The following is a 22,122-nucleotide window of genomic DNA, read 5'->3' as shown; positions in this document are numbered from 1 at the left end:
GTAAAGTAATGATTTCAAGATTGACATGTTATAAGAGTTGTCATATCCCGCGTTTTTTCTGTTGTCTTCATTCTCAATATCTTTTTGTTTGTAAAAGACAAGGTTTTTTTTTTGTCGAGATCTTGTATGATTGAACAACATTATAATATTTTTTTCCTTAAAACTTAATGACACCAGAAACTAGCAGAACACGAACAGCATTAGTTGAATAGACACAAATACGAATAAACTCCATAATGAAGATGTTTGCAAAACTTAATCTAGAGGAAAAGATAACACAAAAGGATATAAAGATGGTCAGATTGTGAAACATGTCTTCGGTGAACGATTGACAAGTGCCAGGATATTTTTGTAGATTTTATGGGGGCTAACGGGTATACATCATTTTTTTTATATAGGATTTCTCTATCATGTCTATATTTTTCTATAAATGAACTTTATCATATACTTGAATTGATTTTGTGGATGACTTTTGTACCAAATTGATAAAGTAACAACTTATAAAGTAGTAAATAAAATTTGTAATAAAAAAGAAAATGTTTAATTCTTTTCTAAAATATTTTAACCTTCGAGCCTCCTTAAGGTAGATAAACTGTAATCGTTAAGATCAAATGAATAGGATAACATGGACACTATTCCGCGAAAGCACATCAAACCACGTACATCTACTTACTAAGTAAGAGTATATTTGAATGTTTCTACTTTTAGATTAATGATAAAATACATTTGTCTTATGCTCACTTCAGTACTGAAATAAAAATTCAGTACTGCACTAAATATAATAAATTTGTATGCGTTTGTTATGTTTGTGCTTTTACCATCGTCATAAAAAATATGAATATTTTCAATCATTTATTTTCAGCAGAAGAAAAAACAAGGCTAGAAGAGGATTTTTAATGTACAAAACGTTTACAAAAAGTTGAAGAAAGAACTGGTGAAAGATTCCACAAATGCGTTTTTTGTTTATAGCAATGCAACTGTTAATTTTCTGAGTTTGACTATGACGAATATCACTATTATAACGTTATGTTTTCTGTAATTACTTCTACGTCTTCAATTTGTGATAATAAAACACTCTGTATAACGGAATCAAGGAACATTGTATGCTTAAAACTCAATAATAAATAAAAGACAACAAAAGACGTTGACTTTATGGAACTACTTTTTATTTTTCTTATGAACATGTGTTTTGGTCGTTTCAAACTATGCTCTTCCTTTTTAACTATTGACTGTTATTGTAATTTTTATCGTGTCATACAAATATTAGTGTATTTTAGTAGCTTCGTATTCTAGTGAGTTTCTCGATATTAACAGAAATAGACGACTTCGTATTAGAATCTATGACATATACGTGATGATATTAACATACCTATTACCAACTCATCATTTCTCAGCAGTAACATTCCCTCGCGATCGGCCCTCAGCATGGCATTCACATATCTTAAGTGTTTTTGGTTCGTGAATTTTCATACGATTCGGACTTCATAAACAGGGGTGTGATCCAACAGAGTTGTGATAAAAAAAACAACGGAAGTCAACTTTGCTTTTTTTTTCATATATACATATATATATATTCATATTGCACATTTACACATCTAAGTGTTCTTAATCTTCGTAATCTAAGCAAGATTGATTAATACTTTTGTTCAGTATGGGTAAGACTATGGTCGAGTAAGGTTTAGACTTTGGACGAGTATGGTTCAGAATTTGGTCGAGTATGGTTCAGAGTGTGGTTGAGTATGGTTCATATTTTGATCAAGTATTGTTCAGATTTGGTAAAGTATGGTAAATACTGGTTCAGAATGGTTCAGAGTTTGGTCGATGATGGTTCATATTTTGGTCAAGTGTTGTTCAGAGTTGGGTCGAGTATTGGTCAGAGTTTTGTTAAGATTGATTCAAACTTTTGTCCAGTATGGGATAGACTATGGTCGCGTATGGTTTAGACTTTGGTCGAGTATGGTTTAAAATTTGGTCGAGTATGGTTCAGAGTGTGGTTGAGTATGGTTTATATTTTGATCAAGTATTGTTCAGATTTTGGTAAAGTATGGTAAATACTGGTTCAGAATGGTTCAGAGTTTGGTCGAGGATGGTTCAGACTTAAGTCGAGTATGGTTATGAGTTTGGTCGTGTGTGGTTTATACTATTCTCGAGTAAGATTCAGAGTTTGATCGAATACATTTAAGACTTTGGTCGAAAAGGGTTCAAAGTTGGGTCAATATAAAAATGAAGATGTGGTATGATTGGCATTGAGACAATTTTCCACAAGTGACAAAATGGCACAGAAATCAACAGACTTTGGTCGAGGGTGGTTCAGAATTTAGTCGAGTATGGTTCAGACTTAGTTCGAAGATGAATTTTCACGAACATCTAGACATGCTAGATGTTTTATTTGTTTGATAATGCACTAACTGGAAAAAGTCTTTTCTCAATTTTATATTCGTCATCTCAAAACCCATTTCATCTTTAAACATTTGACTTCATATGCGATAATAAAAAGGGCACAGGTCGAATATACTTTGATGGTACGGTATAACCATAATTTAACATTTATAAGGTACATTAATTGTACCTTGTTTCTTATGCACATAGGAAGCATTGTTGCCATATATTTACATTATAATTATCTTTGAAGATCGTCAGTTTGCAGTTGTTGTTTGATTGAGCTGATTATAATAATATATTCTTATATTACTAGTAAAAATGTCACTAAACACAATCAATGTGTGTTTAGAGATATATAACACCAAATATAGCTAGAGAAGTAATCAGGTATGTGCTAGAAGAAAAATCCGTTTATTCAATCCAGGTAAAATATTTTTTCTGTTAAACCTTTTACGAAAAATCAAAAATTAACTCACTCTAAAGAAACCTCATTATACATATCAATATATTTAAAAGTGGTTTTCATGGTTGCATTCCCCCTTTTTACAGATCGTTTCGATGTTGATAAGATAAATTAAACAAACTTCAAAAATCATTCTTCAGTCGTCTTTTCCCTGTTTTTAACTATCAAATTGATTATTATCAGTGTTATTTTCGTCCGTACACTGTTGATCTAAATCTCTATCAGTACTACATTCACTAGGACAACTTTCATATTGATCAGTACCGCTATCACTAGTCAAACTCTCCAGACTTTCGGTTTTGAATTCACTCACAAACTCATTACATTGTTCCTGGTTACGATGAAAGTTTGGTGTTTCATCGTCAACGTCTAAGTATCGTAGTTTGTAGGGTAAAAGTGGGTGCATGCTTGGCCATGGTACGCTGGGTCTATTAAAGGAAGTCTTACATCGCCGATCAAAATCATGTCTAAACGATCCATATACCGCCTGTCGTATTATGTTTTCATCAAAATATTCATTTACCAAATCTCCTATTTCATTTTCCCATGACTGTAAATATATTTTCAAGTCTCCAGATGACGTCTTGGTATTTGTTTTTACTCTAGCATTTTTCATCTTTGATCGCACAAACCATTGCTCATTTAATCTGTTATTGTTGCGTCGTTCATAGTTGGTAGTAGTGTTATCAACATCTTGCTTTTTTTCGACTGACTGCTGCCGTTCAGCATGCGAAAATGTTGTATCTTTGTTATCCTTAATATGAAATTTAGAATTTGAATAATATCTTTCCTGATGAGCATCCAAAACTTTATTTTGGGAAATTTTGTTAATTTCGTTCAATCGTTTTATGCTAGATTTTTCGTTGCGGGTGCCTGAATCTCTATGATTGATGTTTGAACATTGTGATTGATTTCGAAGGGCCTGGTTTTTTGTTTCTAAATACCGAAGTAGATTTTTCAGTCTGCTTATTTCAGTGACGTTACTGTGATTTTGGAATTCCTTTGCAAGACGGTATACGACTTCTTTACTGTCACTGTGTAATATTTCAATGTAAAGGTATCGATCGGTTTCCGTAAAAGCTATAACATTTGAATAATTGCTCAAATCTTCAATTTCATCCACTCTTTGTAAATATGTAGAAGCCGAATTCATTTCACCTTTTAAGGTAAAAAGTGTGCAGGTTTTCTTGCGATACATAACATAACCATTTTCAAATTTCAGAGTTGTCAGTAAACATGCCTCTCCGTATATGTACAATTCTTTAGTGCTTTGGGACCTGAGTCTAGCTTCCACTCCTCCGTAGGAAAGTGTCTATAAATAAAACATAAAGGTCATTTTAGTTAGGTTAAATGATGGTTGATTTTCCTAATTTACTGTATTTTCCGCGTGACGGGTGATGCATTGATACAAGCATGCATACATGAAGCACCAGACGCAGGTCCTGTCGAAGCATTCGCTCTGGTTCCTTTTGTTGTTCATGCAATTACTTTTTTTCTTTCGTTACATTGAGTTGTCTTTTAGATTGATTTACGAGATCCCTTTTACAACGGCATATACTCTCGCGTTAATCTTTAGTGTGCTTTACCACGGTGTGATATATATGGAATCGATAGTTTCAGTTAAAACGGCTCTTAAGCCCATAAAGACTTATTACATGAAATGAGAATTGGCGAACAGTACATTTTTCACTGAGATATAAAATGAATTACAATTATCAGTCTTATTCTATTTCTAACTGGACATCAAATTTCAAATGTTATATTTTTTTGTCGTACTCTTAAAAGATTTTTTTTTTCAGAATAAGGGCTGCCCATTGATGAATGTAGTAATATGTATATCTTAGTCCTCTAATTGATCTCTAAGGACATGTGTCTCTTGTTTATTATACTACATCTCAATGTTTGGTAAATGGGTTGACAACATACCGATGATGGTACAACATGTATATAAAAATGCTTTTTTAAGAAATTCCATTAAGTTCTGGAATAGTTTAAGATTATCTACTTAAAAAAGATCATCTTGGATCAAAGCTTTAAAAAAAAAAAAAAAAAAAAAAAAAAGTACTCATATTATTTATTCTGGCTATCATTTGTAAATTTAATTTCTGTAAACTATACCATACCAAGGTGTAAAAAATCATGTCACTTTTTTAATATCTTGCTTTACCGCGTTTTATAAGGTTAATGCCAAAGGTTCTTTCCTGGAGCGATGAATAAAACTAAACATTTCATGCAACATTAAATTTAAAATTTCTCTGATTAGGGTAAGTTATAAACATTGTATCACTAGTCTCGCAATTTTTAAAAGAAATATTCTTTATACTATTACTTGCTCATAAACTACAAAAAATATAACTGTTCCCACTTGTACGTGCACTTATTGTATTAAGAAATGATTATTAATTTACCTGTAACGAGTCTTGTTCTTGGTCTACAAAAGAAATAAAATTAATCAAATGGTAAAACTATTCTTTAAAAAAGAAACTAGAGGCTCCTAAGAGCCTGTGTCGCTCACCTTGGTCTATGTGCATATTAAACAAATTACACATGACAAAATTGTGTTTTGGTGATGCTGATGTGTTTGTAGATCTTTATTTACTGAAATTCTTGCTACTTACAATTTTCTGTATCTATTATAAACTTGTTCCTTTCGTTACAGAGGAAAATATTTTGTAAAAATTTCAAAAATTTACCAAATTAATGAAAATTGTTAAAAATTGACTATAAAGGGCAATAACTCCTTAAGGGGTCAACTGACCATTTTGGTCATGTTGACTTACATGTATTTGTAGATCTTACTTTGTTAAACATTATTGCTGTTTACAGCTTATCTCTATCTATAATAGTATTTAAGATAATAATAAAAAAATGGCAAAATTTCTTTAAAATTACCAATTGGGGGACAGCAACCCAACAACCAGTTGTCCAATTCATCTGAAAATTTCAGGGCAGATAGATATTAACTTGATAAACAATTTAACTGATTTGCTTTAAATGCTTTGGTTTCAAAGTTATAAGCCAAAATCTACATTTTACCCATATGTTCAATTTTTAGCCATGGCGGCCATCTTGGTTGGTTGGCCGGGTCACTGCACACATTTTTTAAACTAGATACACTAATATTGATTGTGGCTAAGTTTGATCAAATTTGGCCCAGTAGTTTCAGAGGAGAAAATTGTTGTAGAAGATTACAAAAATTTACGAAAAATTGGTAAAAAATGAATATAATGAGCAATAACTCCTTAAGGGGATAACTGACCATTTGGTCATGGTGACTCATTTGTAGATCATACTTTGCTGAACATTATGATGTTTACAGTTTATCTCTATCTATAATAATATTCAAAATAATAACCAAAAACTGGAAAATTTTCGTAAAATTACCAATTTAGTGTCAGCAACCCAACAACAGGTTCTCGGATTCATCTGAAAATTTCAGGGCAGATAGATCTTGACCTGATAAACAATTTTACCCCTGTCAGATTTGCTCTAAATGCTTTGGTTTCAGAGATATAAGCCAAAACCTACATTCTACCCCTATGTTCTATTTTTAGCCATGGCGGCCATCTTGGTTGGTTGGCCGGGTCACCGTACACATGTTTTAAACTAGATACCCCAATGACGATTGTGGCCAAGTTTGGTTAAATTTGACCAGTGGTTTCAGAGGAGAAGATTTTTGTAAAAGTTAACAGACGACGACGACGACGGACGACGGACGCAAAGTGATGAGAAAAGCTCACTTGGCCCTTCTGGCCAGGTGAGCTAAAAAGGACACACTTTCAATCTGAATTAAATAATAAAGATCAAAAACTGTAAAAAGATAGCAATAAAATGATCATCAGGGCGCAGCTTGCAGGGGCGGATCCAGGATTTTGGAATGGGGGTGGGGCGAAGTAATAAATTACGCCGAGCGGAGCGAGGCTAAAAAATGTTGGGAACCTTTTTTTGTGCTAAAAAACATAAAATAAGTGTAAAATGCATTTCAGTTAAAGTGTAGGGCCTGGACATTTTTGGTGCCGTATTCTCTACATTGATTGTCTATTATAAAATGATTGAATGGATCCAAAGCTATGCTATGTACTATTTAATATATTTGAAGTTGAATTTGTCAGTAAAAAATGGACATGGGAAATTCCCGTTTGTTGTATGGTTAGTTAGCATAACTTTACAGATTTCTTGTTGTGAACAAGATATATGGCTATTCAATGAAATTTACAATACGACCGACACGAAGAAAAACAAACAAGAAATTTTTATCCATTGAAATGTTTGGTTGAAATGTTTCACCCAACAATGGAAGCGAGGGGTACAAATCAACCAAAAGGCTACGAATAAATCGGAAACGAAAATGAAGTTGTGAATAACGTTCGACACATGGAGTCCTATAGGCCACACCCAGTAGGCCGGTTGCAGTCGGGCTTTGAAAAAAGTATTCAGTATATCAGTTCGGCGGAACAGACCTTTCGGTCAGATATGGGATTCACATACAATCCTCCCCTTTCCCCCCAAAAAAAATTAAAAAAAATACGCCAGGTTTTTTTAGAGTGTAATAGAGTATAATTTTCTGTTGGGTGGAATTGTGATAAAGAAGTCAATACGTCCTTGCTCAATACTTTGAAGGTGTCATCCTTAGCCTAAACATGTGTTACTGTAATCTGAATTTCAAAATGACTGAGTGACGGTTTTTTTTCGACGTACTTGTCAACTCCATCGTAGCGAATCACATAACTTTGACATAATCAATAATATATTACAGTGAATACGAGCGAAAAATATCTTTATAAGTGGAGAACTGTCGCATTAAAATTAAATACACAGCAAAATTCACGAAGTCTAGGCTGATTATTAATCATTTTATAAAAATAAAAAATAAAAAAGTGCCAGCAAAAGGGGGGGGCGTACGCCCTCTACGCCCCCCTCTGAATCCGCCACTGGCTTGATACGGCAGCAGAGGTCGAACCCTGAACAGTTGGGGCAAGTATGGACACAACACGCAAGCATGATACAGCTCTGAATTTGGATTGTGATTAAATAGTTGACACAGCATAGGTTTCTGACACAGAATGAATGTGGTCTAAGAACTTAAAAATTTTAAATTGATCATTTACCTTTTATGGTCCAAATTGAATATCCAAAATCTAAATATATGGTTAGATTCATCACATAAAAGAATCCCATGAATTCAATTTTTGATGAAAATCAAAGTCAGTTTAATTTTGAACCCCTAATTCCTATCCTTTTGGGACAAAAACTCAAAAAATCGATCCCAACCTTCCGTTTGTGGTCATAAACCTTGTGTTTAAATTTGATAGATTCTATTTACTTATGTTATTGTGCGAAAACCAAGGAAAAAGCTTATTTGGGCCCTTTTTGGCCCCTAATTCCTAAACTGTAGGGATCAAAACTCCCAAAATCAATCCCAACCTTCCTTTTGTGGTCATAAAACTTGTGTTTAATAATATAATAGATTTCTATTCACTTATTAAAAGTTATTGTGCGAAAACCAAATGTCTTCGGACGACGACGACTGATACCAATATACGATAAAAATGGGTTCGTTAAACAACGGTTAGTAAATAAAACTTTAAATTTACATAAACTAAGATGTCAATATTGTAACCGATGCTTTTTTAAGAAGCTTCTTGGTATACATGAAAGAAATTAATAAATCAAATTTAAGAATTTGAGTAATTTAGTAAGGCATGAGTTTGGAAGCTTATATACAATTTTAATATGCTTTCCATACATATATCCAATTGACATATGATTATCGGGGAACATTATGTTTTATATGTGCAGACACATCCCAAATAAATATAAGTATTAGTAATATTTACCGTCTTTTGTGGAAGAAAACCCGATACATTCAAAGTAAATGTTTCAACACGGAACCTTGGCTTACAGGTATAAAGGGACATGTATGAACAGAACATAAAATTGAAAATACCTTCTGTTTTTTGTTTCACTTATTATTTGTAATTCTTCCATATGACAAGCCGTTTTATCGGTGTTTTTTTTTCAAATTAAGATATTTCATAAAATATACAAGATAAAATCTAGTACCTATAAAATATCTCGTGTAATTTATAAGTAATATAATAATTTTATTTGTTTTAACCAATAACTATATTCATAAACTTGTTTTAAGGAAATCAATGCTAGCACTGCATTCAATAATCCTATATATCTATCAGTCATCAAATTGCCAAATATGAGAGGTCAAGGATAAAGGCTGTGGTTTTTCTATAAAAATCTTCGTTTATTTGCCACAAAATACTTATTTTCTATCAAATGCAATGAAACAGTAAATAATAATGCTTTGTATCAAGTTACCTCTTTGTATATGTACAAAATGGCCTATCTCTATAATTCATTTTATCTGTTGTTTTGATACAATTGAAGTTTGAAAAGTTCGTACAAAAGTGGATACAGAAGGGGTCATAAACCTTAATTAAATTGAAAGAAAAAATTTCGATTCACGTTTCATTTCGACTAATCTTCATTCTTTATATCGATTTATATCATTTTAAGTTATCAATACATGTTAAAAATTCAGAGCCATCAAGTGTAACTCATAAGGCCTAAATTAAAATATTGTTTGTTTGCCCTTTTCCGACCCTATGTTTTGAAACAGGGTAGGTAGGTAGGTAAAATATTTTATTTTTTTCCCCATTAAAATAACTTGGCTCGGTATATTATTTGTCATGGGTAGGCAGGTAGGTATAATATTTTATTTTATAGATACAAAATCTGCAGAATGTCATTTTGGTCCGTTTTGTTTTTGCAAATAAGTTTTCTGGGACTATTAGTTTTGAATTTTTTTTTCACGTAGAATGTGAAGCTAATTCATATGCACTACTATTTTGTTTTCAAATATCAAAATATAGACCTGTGCCGCATATCTTCAACGTTTATATACCTGGAACTTTGAAGAGTTTGAACTTGCGCTCACATTCTGTACTACGTACCTTGTACGCTTACCTAATAGTTATCAAAGGTACCAGGATTATAATTTAGTACGTCAGATGCGCGTTTCGTCTACATAAGACTCATCAGTGACGCTCATATCAAAATATTTATAAAGCCAAACAAGTACAAAGTTGAAGAGCATTATGGATGAAACATTCCAAAAAGTTGTGCCAAATACGGCTAAGGCAATCTATGCCTGGGATAAGAAAATCCTTAGTTTTTCGAAAAATTCAAAGTTTTGTAAACAGGAAATTTATAAAAATGACCACATTTTTGATATTCATGTCAGCATTTTCTGTAAGAGATAACTTTGTACTGGTAAGATATGTCCGGGAAGTCATACATTACAAGTAGAAAAAGTCCATAGAGGGTTAAAAATTTCGTGTGTGCCTAAAAGGTGTTTCCAATAAAAATGCTACAAGACTTAAAACTCAATTGTCACGTATTTTCCATCGCATTTATAAATGATATGTATGGAAAACTTGGCGATTTTACTGCCAGATATTCTCCACTTTACAGGGTTTTGTCACTTTTGGTTCATTTCAGATATAAATAATATATCGGCATCGTTAACATAATCATCCTGATCTGCGGATCACAAAAGGCAATCCCTACATAGAACACAACGTCCGTTTACAAATTAGTTTGTACACACGTTGATAATTTTGTATCAAACGAACTTTTTTGTAAACGAACCCTGCTCTTTAAGTATAAAGGTACAGAGTATAAACGGACGTCATATCATGCTTTCAGGAAGCGTTCAACATCGATTTTAAACAAATGCGTTGAAACTTTAAATGCAAGAGTTCATGTCAAACGCTCAGGTGATACCAAACGGACTGGATCTTATACGTTAAAGATAAAACCCGAGGATTCCGGTAAAAATGTTTTGAGAGGGAAATACAAATATAAGATTTTTGGTAGGTACGAAAAAATGAAATAAAATAAAATCTTGCTGGTAAAAACAAATAAAAGATTTTCAGGCGGAACGAATTGATAGGGTCGGTCAGCGAAGGGCAAACAAACAATATTTTAATGTAAGCCTAACATTGTAACTTTGAAAATGTTTTATTTTTATTTTTCATGATTTGAAATATCAAATAATTTTTTATGAAATAAATAAAAAAAAATCGAAATCGATGTCGTTGTTTTATTTAAATAAATCTTAAGGAGCATACATGTACATTAAACAAAAGGTATCGATAATGCTATATGTATAGGCAATTCAACAAATCAAAAAGTAAACCCGAGGATAATCAAAAAGGAAACTTTAAGTCCCTAATCAAAAGGCAAAATTAAAAGCTCTAACACACCAAATGAATGGATAACAACTGAATTTGTACAGGCATTTTCTAATGTATAAAATGGTGGATTGAACCTGGTCTCATAGCTAGCTAAACCTCTAACTTGTATGACAGTCGCATCAAATTCAACAATTTCTTAATCCGAACGAATTTCTATTATTCAAATTGCTTTCGAATGGAATAGAATTTGTTGAACAATAGTCCATGTCAAATTTCAACACAGCTGTGTGTTTCTACAATTGAATGAGGCATATAACTTGACTGATGTATGCAATTCAAGATTTAATATCAACATAATTACTTCAGTATTTTTCCTGTCTATGAAGAAGTAAGTTAATAAGTTAAACATAAAAAATGCATAGCGGGTTATTCTAAAGGTAGTTCTGAATAGACAGAAACAATCTAACATTCATTTCTTCTATTTTAATTTCAAATTCAATTTTCAAAGGAGTAAATCGTAAAAATAACGTTGATGAAGTCACGGTCACATGTCAAAATTATGTCTATGAGCTGATAACAAAAACTTTCAGTCAATCAGAAGACGTGTTACAAATCATAAATTATTTACCCTTGCACGCATTATTTAATGTTGGCTGACAATATTGATTCTGAGAGACTTCTCGATGTGTCGATGCCCGCCTTGCTCTATGTTGGACAGAACTTCCACCTGAAACTAAAACAATTCAATCATGCCTATCCTTGTTTACACATTTTTTTTTAAACATTAAAATCTGTTAAAAACATCATTAAAGGGCAGTGTCAGATTCGTGTGGTGATTCATGATCTTTTTGGTAGAATAAAAAGTAGACATATCTGAACATTTTGTAACACTCATTCCCTCCTGTTCACAGGAGTAACAATCCCTACGTTGGTTTTCAATAAATAAGACGATATGTTGCACTTTACCTAAATAAGGTTTCAATTAGCCAGTTGTTGATTGATTCAAATAATTTTACTGACATAAATTAATCTAAATGCAATGACGGACAATCATTAAAAGTCTAGTGAGGGTAAATTTCATTTATGAGATTATCGGAATTTATCACAATGGAAAATTTATGTATAAATCAACGTCATCTATATAATAAGAAGATTTAATCCTTTGTGTGATAATTTCTGCATTTTACATAACACCTTGTAGAAAACATTAGACACTTCGATAATACCAAATGATGGGGGTGATCACATAAGCTCCAGAATGGTAAGCAGATCCTGCTCCAGTATTGGCATCAGCCAAGTCGCTCGTGGTTAGAACAATTTCGGGGCTGTCGCAATCGAGGAGAAGAGGACTTACTTATAGTTTGAATTAATGCTAACAATATAAAAGAAGATGTGTTTGACCGCCAATGAGACAACTCTTCACAACAGACAAAATGACACAGAAATTAACAGCTATAGGTCACTGTACGGCCTTAAAAATTAACAAAATAAATACCGCATAGTCAGCTATGTTTTACCCCGCCACATTCTGTATGTGCCTGTTCAAATTCAAGGACTATTGTTCAGTGGTTGTAACGTTGTTAGTTCATGTCTTTTATTTATATGTTTTTGCTACTTGATAGTTTTGTTATAGATTAGGTCGTTAGTCTTCTCAATTAGCCGTTTCAGAATCTATTGCATTCTGGGTAATATTTTCAAAAATGTACACCGAAACGTCGTGATTGGTTGAAAATGTCCAAAACAATGGAAATTTAACCAATGTCGTGACGTTATTTTCATTTTGGGGTACGAACAATGAAATTACCCATAGTCCTTTAGATTCTGAAACGGCTAATTAAATTGATTCATATATTTTCATGTCGGGGCCTTTTGAAGACGACTATACGTTATGGGTTTTCCTCATAATTGAAGGTCGTGCGATTTCCTTTAATTGCGTGTATTCACTTCATTTGGCAACCATATCACATCTTCTTTTATTCATATCTGTTTTCGATACATGTTATCAGATATAAAAGGTTGTTTTATCTGTTAATTGCAATTTACAAAAAACCTGACTTACAGAAGAGGCGAAGCATTTCAGAAACGTAAGGCAATTTTATAAAGTACTTTAAATTGAAACTAATAGCGTCAATGACGATTTTCGAAAACTTAAAAACGCTTAAGAAAATGACTTGCAAGGCTTAGTAATGAAGATAAGCGATTCATCCGTAAAATTATTGTCTTATTACCGTTTGGAGATACAATTTCCACTTCAAATTTAGTTCTAGATTGTGTTTTTATCATCTGTTTGAATTTGGAACCAGCTGGTAGTTTAACATTTAATTGTGATCGCCCTGATTCCTCTGAAATGATAAACAGAAACATGTGTAGTTTTCAATTAGAGGGGTCAATGTTACACTTATAAGCGTTATATAGAGCAAATCAGTTGTTCTTTCTATTTTTCTTGTTTTTCCCCCCAAAGATAAAGACATTGCATTCAATACAAAAAACAAAAAAGAAGAAAAAAACAATCGACTATAGAATGATATTTTTTTCAAAAGGTATAAGTAATGTGGTATGTTTAATATTTATTACTTAATATAATACTACCTTTAGTCTTTTGTGCTTTATTTTATGTTTGCATGGGTCATTTATATATATATATTATATATGTTTCGGAGTTAAGAATGTTTAATGTGACGTCCATTTTCGCTAAATAAGTACACATTTTTTTATTAGCGGCCAGCTGATTCAGTCTCCAGGTGCAGGATTTTCTTGATATGTTGAAAACCCATGAGTGGCTTGGTTTGATTTCTACTTTTTTGTCGGGTTGTTGTCTCTTTGGTTTATTCCACGTTTCCCTTTTCAATTGTATTACCATTCAGAATTCCGCAACCAACAGTTATAACCTAAAAGTTGTTATCTAGATAGTGTTCGTGGGTAAAATACAATGTTCCCACCCCTTATATGCCAAGTTCATTAAACTGGATGATAAACCAAACATTCTGAAAATAATCATGATACCCGAGTGCATTAAATTTCTGCCTAAACTAATTTTTAAATTTGTATCATAACTTTGAGTTTTTAAACGTTTTTGATGATAAAAATGGTTCGTCGGTTTGGCTTCAGGCCTTTGTTAGATGGACATCATTTGTCGCATTGCAGACCTGCATCACATATGGTATTATTTTGTACTATCAGACTGAGTATATATACCTTGGTAACATAATATCTCTAATGACTGACAGCCCTGTTCAATAGAAATTTCAGGATACACATACTTGGGCTTCTTATTTCCGGTTAGAAAATTGAAAATCTTCCAAAACAATGATATCTGTGTGACTGGTTCTAAGAAAAACATAAAACGAATTATTAATAGTTTTTTAACTATTTTTTGTTAACAAATAACAAAAAAACTTAATAATATGTGCAACTGAAGTTCAACTTCGGGTGCGGGATTTTCTCTCTGCGTTGCAGACCCAATGGTGACTTCCGACTGGTTTCTGCTCTTTGCTCAGGTTATTGTCTCTTTGACACATTCCCCATTTCAATTTTCAATATTAACATATCATTTGATTGGTAATTAAAATTTGAAACAATCTAATTATAATAAAGATTAATTTTTCAGTGTTTGCCATTGTAATAACATCCTTTATTTCCAGAAGAGGAATAAGAACCGAAACGTACGTTTCTATATGAGCTCATAAAAATGCTGATGTGTATTTTATACCAATGGCAAATCTAATGAGCACCTTGCGCAGTTACCCTTGAGGTATCCCTCTGGTAAAGTACTCGGTCCCTGCTTTTCCGACTGTCGGGTACGACTCTCAAAGATTGGCGTTAGTTTTGCTCTGCACGATGTACAAATGGACAGTCATTCCTCGATAAATAGAGTTTTTTTATTGAAAGGAAAACACAATACCCTTTGTATAATGAATAATATCAAAGCAATTGGTTGAATCTTAAAAGATGAATAAAGTTATTTGCAGGTAAAATGTCTGCCTGTCAAGCTCATTGACAGTATCAGTATGCATACAAATTATATCACTGAGCGTTACTAAAAATAAATACCAATCAAGCAATTCATATATTCCACAAGGAGATAAAAGAACAAAATACTTGAAACCTGTACACGATAAAATCCGTCTAAGTAATGATCAAGGTATCAACAAGTATCAAATTATATATGTTTGGTAAAAATAAGACAAACGTTAACATTCCTTAATCTCTTCAAAAAATATACATTGCTTTGGAAAGAAGACAGAAAGATTAAAATAAACACGGACCTGGACATTCATAGCTCAGCCTCAGATGGTTTGATCTTGAAACTAAATTGAAAGTTTGGTGGAAACAAGAGTGACAAATGAACAAACGCCAAGTACCCCCCCCCCCCCCCCCCCCCGAAACACACACACTTTCAGAAGAAAGTACTCATACCAATTATTACCTTGTGCTCCAGAAAAAATGTTATCCTTCATTTTCATCATATGTATTCAGTAAATGTAGCTAAAAATCCTAAATCAGAAGTGAAAGTAGTTCATGAATCATATTACTGTTTTTAATAACTGAATAAGTTAAAATATTTTAACACACAAAATCTTTTGTAAATTTATTAATTCAAATGTATTTATCTAATATTCATCAAATTTTGGAAACAATTTGACTTCTTCGTGTATTGTTTTTGTATTGATAAAGTATAATGTATTTGTTAGTACTTGTACAAGTGTATGAAACAAATACTCAGTCTGAGAAATCTATTTGAACTCGATATTGAGAGAAATACGTGCATTTTTTTTTCATATGACTATTCGATATTGCACCATTCTCATGTATTATATATTATACATGTCAAATTACGTATTATAATAGATCAGTGTTGTCTCATAAGCATACCTAAGTATTGTTTGTGACAAATACACGACGATAATTAACATGAAAAATACACCGATTTGACTACACATATCTAGTTACATGTACGACATACAAGCAAAGTATACATTATTGAAGGAAGCTACACATCATTTCCTGTTAAATATCATTATGGCTATATATATAGACTTTGTCAACTACGGAAGTCGTAATAAAACTTTCGATAGGTTAGGAAATGCTTCAGGAACGTAAAACCACACAAATTCATCCATTATATTTATTGTACGTACCTAATTTTAAAATGTCCATTTAAATCATTTTAATATAGCCGAACGTATCTTTTTTTAAAAACCTTGTGAAACAGGTTGTAAATTTGAAATAGTGATTTATTTTTTACACTGCAATTTGTATGTTAAACAACAGATTAAAGATTACAGATAAAAAATGAAATTTGGTTTATGTTATAATTTTATAGAAAATTATACGCATGCAGTGCCTTGTATAGTGCATGCACTCCAAAAAATCTTTATCGATAACTGATTTTAAGTCACCTGGTACTTCAGCATACTTGGCTTTCTGATAACATTGTGAAGTATTTACGTCATATTTACATTATTACTAAGATACATTTGTACTTACGTGTGTGACCTTTCAGCGCCATTCTACTAACTATTTTATGTTGATTTTCAGAAAACCTTATTCATTTCTATTTTTAGCCTAGAGACTTCCCCGTTACTATTTCAAGAAAGGAAATAAACAAATTAATGCTCTTTAATTTACAGTTAGTTTATAAGTGAACTAAATTAATTATGTGTTATTCTATATTTCAACCCTTCTTGCATTTTATCATATAAATTAAAATCATTGATGAGTTGTAGAACTCAGTACTTAATGATCCTTAATGATTTTTCTTTACTTTCGGTTTCCATATACAGTATCCATAGTAGTACGTCAGGTTACAAATTAAGGATGTTCGCTGCTCAGTTTCAAAATAAATAACTTTTCATAAAACTAGTATGTTTTGATAGGGAATAAATTGAGGAATCAAAAAAGCAAAACAAATATCGGGGTCAATGTGCTTGTTTTCGAGATGTTAGCCATTGAAATTTTGGCGGGAAAATGTTCTCTCTTGATTTTTCATGATAGCTTTATCATTGAACAGTTAAAGTTTCTCAAATACTATTAAAAAGTAAATAAAATTTATTAGACTTTTACAAATGACTTATAATTATACATGTAAAAGATTTATAAAAAGAAAAAAGGGGGTTCATGGGGATTTTTTTAAGGCATTCAAATGGATAAAACTAGAGGATTCCGAAAATCTGACAAAAATTTCAAAACATGACACGCAAACATCCTTAAGAGCGCATATTATTTGTTGACATTTTGAGATGGTACTCAGAATAGATTCCTATACGGCTTCTTATTGGATGATACAGGATTGGAATAACTTTTAATCGAAAGCTTATCCAATTAGGTTTAAAAAATGCAGAAAATCATATTCATATTTTTACAAAGTATAGAAAATATCTGCCATTTCTACACGTCGGAGCCATTATAAATATGCCTTATTAATTCATTAAGCGAAACAAAAATTGTCGACCTTTTTCAACCGTATTCAGTATTTTAAGTTAATTTTTGCCGCATGACTATATGTATTTTTTTGTTGTTGTAATGCAACACTGACATTTCTAGTAACAGGAACTGCTACCCGTTTTCCCCTATAGTTTGTGTATTATTTATTCGAGGGAAAAAGATACGAAACACCAGTGGTATCCTATGGAAAATGCAATTACGAATAATTGCGCTCTTGTAACCATGGTAAATGTCACCACTATGTATACACGTATACACACTGTTTGGTTGTAAGACAAAACTATATAGTTCATGATTTATATTCTTTGTTTTTAATACAGATCTGTTGCGTGTAGTTTTTATTAGATATGGCTCTGAAATATTTTATATCAGTGTAAGTTGATTATATTTATCACAGCAAATCAATCAATTATTCACATGATAGTACAAATATAAAAAAAATCATGCCTACGCTTTTAAGATTTAAATATTGTGATTTTTGCAGCAGAAACGGAAGAAGTACTTCAATTAAGTCTCAGCTAGTGTTTTATACGACCGGAAAACGTTGTCGTCGTCGTCGTCTTCGTCGTCCGAAGACATTTGGTTTCCGGACAATAACTTTAGTATAAGAAATAGAAATCAATGAAATTTAAACAATGTTTATTACCACAAAAGGAAGAATGAGATTGATATTTGGGGGGTTATTTTCCCAACAGTTTAGGAATAAGGGGTAAAAAAGGGGCCAAAAACAATGGTTTCGAGGTTAACGGACAACTAAGACAATCATAACGTAGAGTAAGGGAGGTAATCCAAACTCATTTAAAGTAATAATGTGTTAGTTTAAATCACCCCCTTACACTGCTTGTAAATTATGTATAAAGAAATCTTTTATTGTCTTGAGGTGATTAGCTGTCAAGTTACAATTAATTAATATTGATTTAAGCCTTGTATGTCATTTTCTATTTTAAGATTTTTCTGATGTATTTAAATGGGTAATTATGATTGCAAACTCTATTAGAAATTTGAATTGATATTATGACCATATCTTGAAGGAATGCAATTTTTTTATGGAAAAAGGAAAAAGGGGGGTGTTAAAAAATGGGGAGGGTAAATAAGGAATTGTGGGAGGGGACAATTATTTCTCATTTCGTCACTTTAGATTTCAGAAATTATATAGAAATTTCTTCAAATTTTTTTTGTTTGGCAAAAAAGAGGGGGGGGGGGGGGGGTAAAGAATTTCAATTTGTTTAGGGGGGGGGTTCAATATGTAACAGCATAGGGTATTGTAAAGAGTAAAAACACAAAAATACTGAACTCCGAGGAAAATTCAAAAAGGAAAGTCCAAAATCAAAAGTCCAAACACATCAAACGAATGGATAACAACTGTCATATTCCTGACTTGGTACAGGCATTCTCTAATGTAGAAAATGGTGGATTTAACCTGGTTTTATAGCTAGCTAAACCTCTCACTTATATGACAGTCGTATCAAATTCCATTACAATGTCAACGATGGGTGAAGAAAACAAACATACTCAAAGAGTAAACATGTCAAAAATAGGGGTACAGCAGTCATCATTATGTTATCATCTTAATCACTATAAAAAAAACAAATATAACGAAGAAGCACAAAAAGGCATACATCAAGTTTAACATCCTCATTTTGCTTATCTTATACGATTTTATTTATCTATGTAAAGTCTACCAATAAAGGTAAAAACAGGGTGTAGTTTGTTGGAGGGGAGGGGGAGGTCAATTCGCTACATCATAGAGTATTGCACAAAAGCAAACAATTGAGTATATTACATTCAAATCATATAACCAATTTTAGGTTCTTTGACTACAGTTATTTTGTGTATAATTAAACTCATCATAGATACCAGGACTAAATTTAGTATATACGCCTGGCCAGACGCGCGTTTCGTCTACAAAAGACTCATCAGTGACGCTCGAATCCAAAAAAGTTAAAAAGGCCAAATAAAGTACGATGTTGAAGAGCATTGAGGACCAAAATTCTTAAAAACTAGTAGTTGATTTAAAATTAACCGTTCTTTGTTGGCTGGAGCACAATGTTTATTTTTTTCGAGTGCTGTATCTTAAAGTCGACCATTTCACTATATAAATACAAAACAGTATACACATACTTATCTTGCTTCTATTTGTAGCAAACGGATACATTTGAATCATTGTTTATGTGGCAGTTTACTTTATGATATCTGTTAAAATGCTATCGATTTTAATGAAATATAACGCCATTAAAATAGAGATACATGTTTTCATGACTTGTGTGAATTATGAATTGTCTGCTAAAACATCAGTTTGTACTGTACATTGTAGGAAAATAAAACATGTATTTGTACTCGCTACGAAAAAGGAGAAAGTTTGGCGAACATTGCAGTTCCCTCGCATTTAAAATAAAGCTTTAAGTTATACAAATAAATGTTGCATATTCCGACAATGAACAAATTTTGTATTTGTAATTTTCAATGACGACTGTAAGGGAGGTTGTAACATTAGTGTGAACGGCAATCTAAACCAATTATCCAAATATTTAATACCCTCCGAATTGTTAAAAATTCATTTTACATGAAATATATTATTTTGCAACACATTAATTACCATTTTAGCAATGATTACGAGGTCGGTCTTCTTAGTTGAGAAACAACCGGTAAATTATGAAGCCTATCACATACATGTATGATATACCTTAGCATACTAGCATTTGCAAAAAGACTATTTTTTAAATTCGATGTTGTTATCCCTAGAATCTCATCCTTTTGGTCCATCGCACTTCAGCGTGATATACTACCGTACTTTAGTGAACAAACAAACATCGCATTTTAGCGTGAGCCACCATCGTACTTTAGCGTTGTCCATCGCACTTTAGCGTGAGACACCATCGTACTTTAGCGTAGTCCATCGCACTTTAGCGTGACCATCGCACTTTAGAGTCCTACATATTTAAGATGGATTCTTTAATGAACTTTTTGATTTGATGTTAACAGTTACATGTACATGGTTAACTTTGTTGTTCATTTCATGGTTATCCAATCTGGTTGCAATTATGGTTGGTTGTTAGTTGCTTAACGTCCAGTGGCAAATATTTCATGTATGTTTAGGACGATGCTGTTGCATTTATGCTTTCTCATTTTACAATACTTATTAGCTATTAAATTAAAATATAACAATAAGAAAAAGCGATATGATTGTCATTTAGACCATTCATCCAGAGACAACATGACGTAGATGTTAACATGATAGGCCACCGCAATGCCTTCAACACTGAGCCAAACTCATATTGCGTAGTAATAAATGAATGACCTTGAAATGACAAACGTGAAACGATATAACCAAAAATTATAACGGCCTTGTCTGTGTACAAAACAATAAACGAAAAAAACATTTATGATATACAGCAACAAACGACAATCACTTAAAAGCAGGTTCCTGACCTAGGACAGGCACGTACAGAATGTGACGGGGTAACACATGTTTTCCAATAACAAACCCTTCCCCAGCCTGAGAGAGTAAATCATAAGAACAAACTGTTTAGAGCACAGATATAAAAGAGGGGCGTAAGATACCAGAGGGACAGTCAAGTTATAAGTATGCCCGCAGTTACTGACAGCTGGTTAAAATCAAATAACAACTTATCATTTAGGTATACATTTAGCATCTGTATTAGGTACATATACCTACTTTTGCATTTGTATAAGAGCATCAACAAATAAATATACGCACATAATATTGATCAAAATCATATCTTTTCAAACAGGAAACGATCTAAGATCCATGTCCCATGCAACAACTAGTAGTTGTACTTCTATCAAGTTCGTAAACGCAATTTCCAAATTACGATTCTGTCGTCTGAGGTATAGAAACCAAAAGATAATGTGACAGTGCGACGTGATATTGAAATCTTCAGTATTTGATAATTCGGGAAAGATGACCTAGAGCAATGCTAAAATTATATGTATGGATTTTTACTTAAATCTAAAGCGGTATTGCAACATTTTCTTTGACTGTTTAGTTGAAACCTTCTAAAACTTTTATAAATAATGAGTAAAACCAATAAATAAAGAACGATCTTTCAACAATTTTATTGAATCAAAATTTAATATATATATATATACTATTGCTGTAGACAGTTTTGATACAATATCGCAATTTTTCAAGGTTTATATCGAAATATATATAAAAAAAAAATCAATAAAGACACGTGGCACCAACACAGACCTATAGTGATCAATGAATGCGTTATATGTGTTTACATGTAGCATCAAAGTCAAAGACAATATTCAATGATAAAAATAAGAAACATTTCAATCAAACCGCTTCATAAATATATTTCTGAAAAATAAGAGGCACTGCCAAAGACAACGTTATTAAGTATACACCAACCCTTGTGTGTGTGCGGGGGATGGATGGGTGTGTGTGTTTGTCTAGATAACTAAATTAAGATTTTAACAATGGTGAAAAGGGAACCTTTTGGTCTTTAGAATATTTAAAGAATGTTTATTGGAATGATACTACATCTACCAGGTGGTTAAGTTTCTAGATGCAATACAAGGTCATTTTGGTGACCAGTTTGGAGTGTGTCTAATATAATATTAGGAACTGAATGTGTAAAAAAAAAAAAAAAA

At 32.3% G+C, this 22,122-nt stretch overlaps 1 protein-coding gene across 2 annotated transcripts; it reads right to left on the bottom strand.

Moving 5' to 3' along the window:
* Nucleotides 1-2,777: 2,777 nt before the first annotated feature.
* Nucleotides 2,778-16,787, bottom strand: LOC139491578 (uncharacterized). Of its 2 annotated transcripts, XM_071279332.1 has the most exons (7): nt 16,546-16,787; nt 15,485-15,552; nt 14,254-14,385; nt 13,287-13,400; nt 11,687-11,791; nt 5,254-5,276; nt 2,778-4,157 (listed from the first exon to the last, which is right to left on the bottom strand). In XM_071279332.1, exons 2-7 carry the CDS (start codon nt 15,522-15,524, stop codon nt 3,003-3,005), a joined length of 1,569 nt encoding a protein of 522 aa, XP_071135433.1. In that variant the 5' UTR covers nt 15,525-15,552; nt 16,546-16,787; the 3' UTR covers nt 2,778-3,002. The 2 variants fall into 2 exon arrangements, with proteins under 2 accessions (XP_071135433.1, XP_071135434.1); XM_071279333.1 differs by lacking the exon at nt 13,287-13,400 and having other exon boundaries at nt 16,546-16,637.
* Nucleotides 16,788-22,122: the final 5,335 nt, after the last annotated feature.

The sequence above is a fragment of the Mytilus edulis genome, chromosome 10, assembly GCF_963676685.1.
Source record: "Mytilus edulis chromosome 10, xbMytEdul2.2, whole genome shotgun sequence".
Taxonomy (NCBI): domain Eukaryota; kingdom Metazoa; phylum Mollusca; class Bivalvia; order Mytilida; family Mytilidae; genus Mytilus; species Mytilus edulis.
Note: the sequence above shows the minus strand (reverse complement) of the source record. Positions and strands in the feature narration are given on the sequence as shown.

Excerpts from the sequence above, each read along its gene's own strand:
- LOC139491578 (XM_071279332.1), bottom strand. The coding sequence starts at position 15,524 with ATGATGAAAATGAAGGATAACATTTTTTCTGGAGCACAAG. Across the intron at positions 13,401-14,253 it reads AGAGATATTATGTTACCAAG|AGGAATCAGGGCGATCACAA; the intron begins GTATATATACTC and ends TTATCATTTCAG. Across the intron at positions 11,792-13,286 it reads GGAAATTGTATCTCCAAACG|TTTCAGGTGGAAGTTCTGTC; the intron begins GTAATAAGACAA and ends GAATTGTTTTAG.